At 42.7% G+C, this 12101-nt stretch overlaps 1 protein-coding gene across 1 annotated transcript in view; it reads right to left on the minus strand.

The window, feature by feature from the left end:
- The window catches only part of NSF (N-ethylmaleimide sensitive factor, vesicle fusing ATPase), a 124023-nt gene that overhangs the window by 78396 nt on the left and 33526 nt on the right, over window positions 1-12101 (minus strand). The window contains exons 6-8 of the mRNA XM_080923382.1: window positions 10032-10139; window positions 9530-9605; window positions 7221-7376 (exon numbers count right to left, since the gene is read on the minus strand). Of these exons, the coding sequence (XP_080779508.1) occupies window positions 7221-7376; window positions 9530-9605; window positions 10032-10139 (340 nt within the window). The remainder of the gene's footprint in view (window positions 1-7220; window positions 7377-9529; window positions 9606-10031; window positions 10140-12101) is intronic.

The raw sequence follows: 12101 nt of genomic DNA on the forward strand, positions 1-12101 counted from the left end.
AACTCATGGCATTACCTTCAAAGCCTTTGAGTACTGACTCTCTAAAGGGGACGATTCTGCCAGCCAGGAGAGACACTATATAACTTACATGGGGTGGGGCTGGGTCATGTAAGGAAAGACTCCTCAGAGGAGAGACGCTGCTAAACATCCTATGATATGTGATGCACAGGGCAGGCTCCTTACAGCAAAAAATTACCCAGCCTGAAGTACTCACAGGCTTAGAAAGCCTGCCTTAGGAGTGTGATACAAACAATTACATTATGTTAAGATTGACAGAGCAAGCTGGGGTGGCAGCACACACCTTTAGTCCCAGCTCTTGGGAGAGGCTTGAGGCTAGTCTGGTAGACAGAGTGAGTTCCAGGACAGCCAGGGTTACACAGAGATAACCTGTCTTAAAAAAATAAAAGAAAAGAAAAAAGAAGACAAACAAACAAAAAACAAAGCCAAATAACAACAACAAAAAGCACAGAGCAGCTAGGTTTTAAGTACACCAATAGCACAGAGAAAGTAAACAGGCCAGCCTATCTGGAAGGTTATGTCAGGGACAGAAAAGGTTATCTGATTCACAGATTTTCACAAATCAGCTTCAGCTTGACACCTTGGCTTATTGAATGTTAATATTGTTGCTCCCAACACCAGGACTGCTACATGCTCTGAGCTTCCATTTTCTGTCTTGCTTGGAGTTTCCCTGTATGAACAGCAGCCCCTGCCCTCTGCTATCCAAGCTCACTCACCATGGAGCCTACAGTAACTTCCCTAAGTCCTGGTGACTTACAGTCTACACCACTTGGCTGGGACTTAATCACATGCTGGCTTTGACATCTTTTAATGGGTCTGTGCTTACCTTTTAAGTGGTCCTTTAACTTGACTATGTACTGCCTCTAGGTTGACTGTTTCCTTAAGACAACTTTGTGCAACCTAGCAATCACTTCCTGTACTATGGTACAACTGGGGACAAAAATGCACATTTTAAAAAGTGGTGTTACACAGTAAGCATTGCAGTCTTATGTGTCCAGTTGATGACAACCTGAACACAAGGAATTGGGTTTTTTTGTTTGTTTGTTTTATTTTGTTTTGTTTCTTACAGTGTGCAGGACAGCTGGCTTCCTTGCTGAATGGTTAACTGGCCCAGCAGACTAATAAGACTAAAATAGCTGTGGCTAATTCAAAGGCTGACTCCTTCAACCTGGGTTCAAGAAGACCCACGCCAGTGATTTCTCATGGTGAACTTTCATTAAAGAAAAACAATAAAGGGGTCAGGGGCATGAACGGAAGCCATGCTAGGCACAAATCTGCCCCTACTGTTTACTGGGTGTCTTGGATTAAGTCCTTTACTTCTCTCTTTCACTTCTCTCCCTGAGCCTCAGTTTCTTGCTCCATAAAATGGGAACAATACAGTAGATGCCTCATAAGGTTGTTGCGAGGATTAAATATGTTACTATGTAAAATTCAAGCAAAGTATTTAGAACAGTGTCTCTTGCTTCACAAGTACTAGCTCTCAGCGGCGGCCATAGACAGAAGAGGTGCTGTGTCACGGTAGGGTCAGAGGGAGCTGAGTCCTCAAGAGGCTTCTGATTATTAAAGCTACATTTGGGCACGGTTTTGCAGTTGTCAGAAGTTTTGCTCTCCCAAGTCACCAGGGAATCTGGGCCAAGGGAGAAGGACCTGTGCTCAGATGCCTTTCTGTTCTGAGGGTCATCCTCAGGGATAGCCTGTGCTAATATCCTGAAGACAGCCTGTGCTGTGTTTATTTGCTTGCTTTAAAACAGTAGAAACACAAACTCCTAATAGAATATACAGAGCAGGGCTGGGCATGGCAGCACATCCTTTTAATTCCAGCTCTCAGGAGGGAAGAAGTAGACGAAGAAACAAGACCTCTGTTTGGTCCTCACCCCCAGAGGTGACATTTTCTTCCCACTCAATGGGACTTTTATATGTTGCATTTGTTTGTTTTGTTTTGATACAGAGTTTCTCTGTCATCTGTAGACCAGGCTGGCCTTGAACTCAGGGACTCACCTGCCTCTGCCTTCCAAACGGCCTGGCTTGCATGTTTTATTGTTGCATGTCTGTACTTCCCAGTGCTGTGCTCCACAGCCCACCTACTCATTTCCTTCCTGGGGCACGTTCTGGTCAACTCTGAAACGTTTTTTGGAGGTTTGTTTGCTGGCTTGTCTGCTGTTCATTGCTATTGGGGACTGAACCTAGGACTTGATGGCATGCTAGTCTATCCCTCTCCACAGAGCTGCATCCTCCAGAGGTCACACTTCAGCTCTGTAATGACCCAGTTATTGGCAATGCCACTGTTACCAGGAAATCTGATCCACCATGTACTCTACCAGCTGACTGCTTTGTCAAAAGGTTGCGTTTTCAAAAGTTTGTCTATAAACTTCAAAACACTGGAGGAATCTGAATGCAGTCTGACTTTGAGATATAGATGTAACTACAGTATCCTACTCAAGTGTAAATGTAATATAAAAGCTAAAACCCAGTGGGACCAGGTGCTGCGCTCCATGTCCCTAATTCTAGCACTCAGAAGACTGAGGCAGGTGGCTCACAGGTGAGGCCAGCTGGTGCTACATAATAATTCCCAGGCCAGCCTGGGCTATAAAAGAAAGGAAAGGAAGAAGGGGATGGAGAGGGGTGGGGAAGGGAGGCAAACAGTGAGAAAAAAATTGGGGGTAAAACAAATCTCTACCTGCAAAGGCTACCTTACCTCTCGGTATTCTGTGTCAAGAACATACTTTGCCTCTCTCCTGCCAGACGGTGGAGGCGCATGAGCATAAACTATTTTCTTTTAATTAGAACAAGAAGGAATGAAAACCTTTCTACTGATCCTGACCTGAAGTGAGAATCAGTCAGTCTTGCATTCCTTAAATCCAGCGCGCAGCTGGGAGAGGAGTCTGCATCTCCCTGTGGTGAGCAACTGCTTTCTGTTCCTCTGCTAATAAATTACAGGCAGACTTGAACAGATGTCAGGCTGGCATTCAAAACCTAAAATACAGCTGAAAAGCAAGTTATGACTAATACAAGGAAAAAAGATGAATGTCAGAAACCTTCATTTTTTCCCCCCTCCTTTTTTTAAGTTTCAGATAAGCTCTTTAGCTCAGGGCTCCATTTACAGAGCCCGGGAGTTTGCAGAGATGTCTTAACCCCCATTTAAATTGCAACCTCTCCTCCAGAGTGGGGGTGTGAAATGCATTCCCAGCCTGTCAGTGTTTATGTTAATCTTAGTGAGAACTCCCCTTCTCCACAATATGGCGCTCACAGAGCTCAGAGTCCTTTCTTCCCCTATGTCTTATTTGTGATGTTCTTAGCATATGAGATTCTGGGTGTGACTGAAAGGCCCCTTACAGCCTCTCCTTCAGAGGAGCTGCCTGCCCGACTCACTTACACCAGAGGAGAGCTGCTTTCCTCTTGAATTTCAAAAGAAATCCTATGTATGAAGGTTGGAAATGAACTTAGTCGGGGAGGGATGGGGGAAAGGAGACAAAAAGAATTATTTCGAAGAGTGGGTCAGAAGTCCTTAGGAAGGGCAGTGACTGACTCTGGGTCCCTACACCCTTTCCCTGGCTCTCAAGACACAGCCCCTCTCCATGGGGAGATGTGAACCTACTCCCAGGATGCTGTACAGAGCTGCTGGGTTACTTGCTAGCTGATATTCCAGTGCTCTTAAAAAGAATTTGTTCTCTGGCTCTAATATATTTGAGGTTATTGCCAAGGAGGCTGAAAATGAAGTGTCTTTGTAGAAACACCCTTTACCAACATAAGAGCTACAATGAGAAGTGAGGTGATTCGTCACTCTATCCATCCCAACTGTCCCCCACAAAACTGTGTGCAAGTGGTACGCACAGTAAATGTCTGAACAGGACATCTGAGAATGCTCAAGGGCAGCCAGGAGCCACTGAGCTCTTCCAACACCAGCTTCTGATGCTCACGCTGCTAAGTTCCACACTGCTGTAGTGGCACAGATGGTGGCTGTTATCCTGGGTAGGAAGGACTTAAGGGGTTGCTGACTAAGGATTTCCTGTGTGTGTGTGTGTGTGTGTGTGTGTGTGTGTGTGTGTGTTGTTGTTGTTGTTGTTTTGGCTTGGTTTTTTGAGACAGGCTGTCACTGTGGGGCTGGGACACACTCTACTTGATCTTCATTAGGTCAGATATAGCTTTAGCTTCCACCATGTCCGAGAAGGAGCTGTCCTGCTTGGGTTTGAACCTAGTAACTACAGACAAGAAGGAGAAAAAGGAAGCAGACTGACTAGACTGACCAGACAGTGACAGAAGTCTCAGCTGAATCCACCTGAGCTCAGCCCTCTGTATTCCCATGCATGGCTGGACTTCCTGTGTGTGTGTGTGTGTGTGTGTGTGTGTGTGTGTGTGTGTGTGTGTGTGTGGGCCTTCCTTAGTTTGTGTATGTGTGTGTACTGTTCTTGGTTGGTTTTGTTTTTTGAGACAGGCTTTCTCTGTGAATCAGAGCCCTGCGTGTCCTAGAACTCATTTTGTAGACCAGGCTAGCCTTAAACTCAGAAATCCTTGTGCCTGCCTCCGCCTCCAGAGCACTGGGACTCAAGGCATGTGTCACCAAGCCCAGCTAGGAGTTCCTTAGTTTTAATTCTATTTAAAAAAAAAATTAAAAAGCAGGAAGGCATATACCATGTACTTCAAAGTATCCAAAGACAGCGATACTAGCCTGGAATCAGTTAGAGCTGTCTGCAGGAGTGTGGTCCTACCGGTTCTCTAATCAAACCCTTTGTCACCACAACATTCTAACCTCTACTTCCAGATTTTAGAAGAAAATATGGAATTTTACAACCAAATGAAGGCTATAAGTTACCCAAAGACGTGACCATTAGTCTCATTAGACACAATGGCCAGAAGGAAAAAAATTCACTTTCTAAATTAGAAATCTTGATATACATATAAAGATATATGTACACATGCAAATCCAATTAACATTATTTCAATGTAAGTATAATTTCAGACTTCACAGGAGAGACCAGCCATCTGTTGAGCCCAAAATAAAGTTTTAAGCTTCAAATGCCTTATAATCTACAGAAATTATTATTTTCTAAATATTTTTCTTGATTGATTTAACTCATCTTGCACTGTATAGTTATTAAACCCCTAAGATATAATATTAAATTTACTTAGTGAACAAAGAGTGATAAAAGAGCAGCCAATCTTATTTCTACCCAGCAGAGGAAGGAACATAAAACATGCCTAAGTGAACACATACAATTTTATTTACATTTGGCTTGACTGTTTCTCAGCCTTTTGTCAAACCTCAAGTGATATTTGATTCTTACGTAGAGTTTTTTACATATACCAAGCCAAATGATAAATGTGTAACCAAAGTCTTCTTGGAAGGCAATGAAATGCTTTATTCATTCCCCCAGAATTTAAAGGAAAAAGGGAACCTCAAAAAATGATATCTACATAAAAGATAATTATTTTTCAGACATCAAACTCTTAAAAAAAAAAAAAAGATATTCAGGCACTTCCTTCCATAAGGAAAACAGCAGAGTTTTGTTGGTTTTGTTATTTTGCTTTTAATTCAGCTCAAAAGCCCAGGTAGCTTTCACAAGCAGGCTGTTATTTAAATTAAACTTATAACACGTGCTTCTTGAGGGGAGAAAATCATGGCAGGGAACTCTTGAAAGAATAAAACTTTTTTTTTTTTTGGTCTTAAAGTAGTATAAGTGTAGTAACAAAACAAAGCCCTAAAACGGGCTGTGGATAGCAAGACCCTCACTTCCGACCCACAGCCCTCGGTCACCAAGCCTGAGCGCTGTGACAGACATCGACTGTAGTTCATTTCTTCTAAGACACAAGGACAGATCAAATGGGGCAAACGCCAAGCCTGCTCGGTTTAGTTTCAGCGGGGAGGTGGCACAGCCATACAGCATCCTGCTGGCTGGACCCCACAGTCAAAGACTCAGAAGCCTTTCCCTCCCCCAGTGCTCAGCCCTGAAACTGGTAAAAATCCTCTGCAAGGACAACGTGTGGTATTCAACATTTAGAATCATCCATCGACCCTGTTTTTACCTAGGATATATTTAAATAATATTTCCAAGTCTCAATCAAAACACCTTAAGGATTCATGGAGCCTCAAAATACCCCTTATTGGGGCAGTGAGCAGCGACATGTCTTCCAGCTTTCAAAACTGGAGTCTTTTTTTTTATGGATTTGGCCTTTGTGTCTTCCAGATAAGAAGGATGTCACTGCCATTTCAAGGTGTAGAAAACTCAGGTGATGAGGGTCTCTGTCATTTTGTCTTAATCCAATTCTAAACTCGACCTTTACCCAGTGAACAGGTGTGTGCTGTGCTTGTAATTTACCAGAGCAAGCAACCAGGCAGAAAAGCAACCGACACAGCCGGCACAGCCCGCACAGCCGGCTAACGCAACCCAGCGCCGGATCCTGGACAGCAGCTCCGGTCCGCCATGATGGATGTGCTCTTATCTCCCGGTAGCAATTTAAAGAGAAAGCACGGGGGAGAGGGGGGCAGTGCATTTGTATTCCTCCAGCTTTTTGGATCCTGTTTTCACACTCTGTCTGCAAGAAGCCATTATAAATTCCTCTCTCAGATAGTCTGCGGCTCACACTCCAATCCAGCCAATGATGCGGATTTGAAAACAGTCCTGACAGTACTTCCACCGGGCAAAGAAAATCACTTCACACAGATAAATTAAATAAACCGTCAGGAGAAGAGTGACAAATGAAGAGAGTGAGTATTTTCTTCACAGGCAGTGCGGAGACTCCCGTACGGCTCCTGCATTTGTCTCTGGGGATCGGACTTATCTAATTAAAACCCTTGCCAAGTATCCATTTATTAGACATGAGGAAGTGCTGACCAGGACGTGGCAGTCAGCATCCACACAATGTCCTCAGCCAGATGGATAGTGACAGTCTGACAGGTAAACCTGACCCAACCATGGGTTTTCAGAATGAGGGACCATTTCTAAAATGCCCACCGAAAAACAATGTAATCTAAACAAATATGATGGAGCAACCGTTACTACCATTTCTATTATTTCTCCCTTAAGAGTGAATACTTCAAGTATCTCATGGAACTTTGTTTGCTTGGGGGGGAGGGGAGCTGATTTTTTAAGAAGTTAAAATTAGAACTACTTGGGTAGATTTGAAAAGTCATTTTTAAACTACTGATTAGAGCTTCTCACAATCTATGTGCTTCCTTAGGAGCACAGGCTTGGTCAGAAACTCACCCATCTGTTCCACGATCTCTGGAGGGAATACCCGAGATGCAAATGCTCGCCGGAAAATATCTGAAAACTCCTTATCCAGACCGCCGATCCCCATTTTCTCAAAGTTCCAGTCGGGATTGATGATAGACTGGCGATTTTCCTTGGTTTTAGCTTTGCCTGTGTCAAACGAAATCAAATTTGTGAGGAACACACCATGGGTAAGTATAAAAAGGACAACTGCCCTGGACTTCAAGGGAACTGACACACAGCTATATGTAAAGGTGGATGGCCTGCTCTGGGAGGACTGTCCAGTGAAAAGGGTAAGACCAATTTTCCTATCTTGTCTGGTCTCCATTCATGGTCAGTAATAAAATTCCAAACCCAATAAAACTGATGCTCACCGAGGCTACCTGCATTCAGTCCACAGAACTCCCTTTCATTAACCTTTAATCCAACCAAATTAACTTAGGTGTTGAACGGAAACACCATATGTATGTCTGATGTAAACTCCACCAGCTCCAGACAGCAAGCTCCCAGCTTCTAGTGTGTATGAGACACATATTGACCTAGACCTCGGCCTGGGAAGAGAATGAATCTGATGGCTTGTCACATGAAGACAAAAAACATTTTAAAGACTTTAATGACCGAAAAAGTTAGACTTACAAATTCTCTCATGATACAAACTGTTTAATTTAAATGTCAGACTGCCACCTAAAGTAACTCCAGAGAACCACACCTGTCTCAGACACAAAGAACAAGATACCTCTAAACAAAAAAGGGGAAAATATGGTTTTTACAAAGCCAAAGAAGAAAACGCCACACTAAAAATTAAAGAAACAAAATTCAGGTAATAATTTTCTGGTTAGAATTTTGTAGACTAAAGCTTTTCTTTAGCAGGGGATCAAAAAATATTTTGCTTATACTCTACTGCCCCCTTGTGGTCAAATTTACTAAAAAACCAAATCACTCTACAAATTCATTTTCCAACTGAAAAGTTGTTTCAAGTAACTTGAAAACACCTATACTGTGCAGAAGTTACAGAACTGCTTCGGGATAAGGTATTTTAACAAAAGTAAAATAATAAAAGACAATTACATCATAAATATCCTGTGTCAGTAATAGGACATTGTGATATAACCTTCATAAAAATGATGGGAGGCATTAAAATCCTACTTAGAGATATAGTTAAGGTGCTTGAAACATGTTATAAACAAACAAACAAACAGAAAGCAAAAAAGATAATTAAGGGTCACTGGTGTGGCCTGGTGAGTTAAGGCTTTTGTGGACTGAGAGCCTGAGTTTGATCCCTGGGACTCAGAGGGGAACTGACTCGAAAGTTGTCCTCCACACATGTACCATGCCACACATGCTCAAACACAAACACTCTCTCTCTCTCTCTCTCTCTCTCTCTCACACACACACACACACACACACACACACACACACACACACACACACACTTTCTCTCTCTCTCTCTCTCTCTCATACTCTCTCTCTCACTTTCACACACACACACAAATATTCTCTATTCTATTGAGACAGACATGAACATAATTGTGTCTACTATAAATTTGAGTTAGCACATCATTATTTAGATGAGTTGCTATTCTAAGAGATTAAACTACATCATGTTAACATATCAAAGCGAGGCTAGTAAACAAAACAAAATCCAATCTGTTGGGAAGAGTTGAGACACACACACTCATCACCCGATGCTAAAGAACAGTGACAGGCGATTCTGCATTTAACACAGCAATTAGATGGGGGCTGACCAATGCTGAAGGTCACAGAAGGTTATGAAATTCTGAGGAGCTGTTAGAGCTGGGCCCCACTCAGAAAAGCTACGTGTGGGGTGGGATGACCCTGAATGAGTCCCTGGAAGAGAGAAGGGAATAATGGAAAACCCTGTGAAATCCAAGCTCAGACAGTAGTCTGGGCAGCAGTAATGGCTCCACGGGAATTTGTCTGGGTTACTGCCCGGTATGATGTTCACACCAGGGCAGCAGCTGCCGGGATCCTTTAAGGTACATTTACAAGTATTTGTGAGCCTAAAATTATCTTAGAATTTCAAACCAAGAAATGTCATTGTTTCTTTCTAATATTTTTAAGTGTGGCTACGAGAAAAGGCAGCTAAAAGGCGCCTATGTGCTTCATACTCTATGGCTGGCCTGGGCACTCCAGCTGAGGCTTTGCACCTTGTATCAGTGCATCCACAGTACAAGCCTTAGGGGGGGTCTCGCCCTCGCCCCTGAAAACCATTTTACATGACCCGCATGTAATATCAGAGACATTGCCACTTGGTGTGAAATTTCTACTACTGTAAATCTTACCGATAAGATTGAGTGACGAATTTTCTGCTTTTTCAAATGCAACTTGACTGTTTCCAACCACCAGTCCTACTTCAATCTGCACAGAAAGATGAGAATTAGTACACTGTAGAGGTTTCGAAGCAAGGCTAGACTTGGGGGGTGGGGGGGGATGAAGTCTTTCAGTGCAAAGCAAGCACTGCAACCAGGCATCCAAGTTACATTTGCTTCTCTCACAGCTTCCTGCTACAATGCCTACACGGCAGGCAATGTCGGCACCTTCACAGTTAGTCTCCACTGAGTTACACTGGATACCAGCATTCGGCCAGTACAGATCAGGAGATCTGTGGTTAGGTTTGCTTTCATTCCTGTTTCAGTAGCAATACTGACTCCAGCAACAGGGAGGCCCTAGGAGCTCAGAGGGAGAGCACACAGTACAGAAATCTATGCCAGGCAAAGTCAGAAACATCAGCCTGTGCAAGTCATGTCAAAAAGATTACCTAACAAGAACTAAAGAAAGGCTTACCTTCTGCCTTTTACCTGACGCAGGCTCTCCCTTCAGGATGCTGGGATCCATGGCTTCAATGTCCTTCACCAGTAATCCAAAGAGCTTATCATTGAAGCTAAAGACAAGCTGTGGAGAGAAGGAATGAAAGTTAGTTAGCTCACGGCACAATGGCTTCCTGGCACATCACCAATGTTTTCCAAAGGTGAAAAACAATTTTTCATTTGAATGTCCTTCTTGGGTATGACCCACAGTCACACCAGGCACAGACCCAGTGACAGGAAAAGGAAATTTGTGCATAAGTATGACAGGAGGTGACTTGGTCAACACTCACAAACACTTTGGGAAAATACTAGTAAGAAAACTAAGATCAAGAAGGGCAGTGGTGTCGCCGACTTTGAATCCCAACCCTCGGGAGGCAGAGGCAGAAGGAATCTCTACTAGATGGAGGCCAGCTGGTCTATAGAGCAGACAGTCAAGGCTACACAGAGAGACCCAGTCTCAAAAAGCAAACGAACAGAACAGCTGAGATCCAGAAACAGACTAAGTATCAGATTCAGACACAGTAAATGACAGTGCCAGGTCAGGTGTGGAGTTGTCATTCTAAACGTCAGCTGTTCCTATAAGTAATACAAAATGCCAACCACACAAGCTCAGAGAGCCTTGTAAACCCATTTACCAAGTACCTGCAGAGTGCCTTTTACAAGGTAGGTCTCCTCTATGTGTTGATATGTTCCAGTTAATACCGACTCTGTCATACAACTACTGCCAAGAACGGTGACTTGGTTGGGGTCAGATAGGTATATATATATATGTATATGTGTATAAATATGTGTGTGTATGTATATATATATATACATATATGTGTGTGTGTATATATATATGTGTGTGTGTATACATACATACATATATATATATATATATATATATATATATATATATATATATATATATTCTCAAGTATTTTCTTTCATGGTCTTACAGATATCTACATGTTGTTCGGTTTTTAATTATTACAAACGTCAAAGAGTTTTAACTAAGTACTAAAGCTAAAGTCAAGCATTAAAACTTACAAGCTGAATACAAATGGGCTCAAAATTTCCAGGAATCCAGAAGAATTGCACAGCCAAAAACCAACAACAACAAACAAAAAATAAACAAAACAAAACAACAACAAAACTCCAACCCAACAGCAATGGACAGTCAACAAATGCAGTTGGTTGGCATCTAGGAGCCTTCTAGACTATCTAAGGCAAACGGCATCAGAGGGCTTGGCATCGCTTCCTGCTGTTCCACCTAGAAACTTCTGCAGCACCAGGAACAGTGTCTTCTCTGTTCCCCGCTGATCGGCGATGCCAAAAATAGTGACTGGGATATACTTTATGCTATTAAATATTTACTTTACTTTTCTCTAAGTCCCTAGCTGAGCATCCATGGGCACAGGATTTACCTTCTCTAGACCTAAACTTCATCTGGGAAGAAGTCAGACAGCAAAATCTCTAAGTTTCATTTTAATTCTAATGCTTTCTCATTTATTTTTTCCCTTTGTTTAGTTTGCTTTTTTGTTTGTTTTGCTCTTTTCAGTTTCTTTCTTTCCTTCCTTCTTCCTTCCTTTCTCTCCTTTTGAGACAGTCTCTCACTATGCAGACCTGCCTGGCCTGGAACTCACAGATCTGCTTGCTTCTGCCTCCCAGTGCTGCCATTAAAGGTGTGCACCACTACACTCAGCTAACTCTAAGGCTTTCTTTAAAAACACACTATTTGTTCCTGTACATCAGTAGTTCAGGTTCTGCCTGCAAACGTTTAATACCATAATAAATGGATACTTAGACTGCCATCTTTCCAGATGTATCAGGAAAAGTGAAATAAAAGAAACACTCCGTCCGCTCTCGCCCTCCCTCTCAGTTACCCTCCTGGACAGAGACCTCAGGGCAGGACAGGCGCGTCATTAGCCATGGCAATGCCAGACGCTTTCTCCCAGGATCCTGCTATTTATTTTTAAACCTTTGAGGACCCAAAGAGAATATATGGAATGCATCTACTGAGATTTACCATTCTAAAGATTAGAGGAGAAAAATTAAATGCATCCAT

The sequence above is a fragment of the Micromys minutus genome (assembly GCF_963924665.1).
Source record: "Micromys minutus genome assembly, chromosome: 10".
NCBI lineage: Eukaryota > Metazoa > Chordata > Mammalia > Rodentia > Muridae > Micromys > Micromys minutus.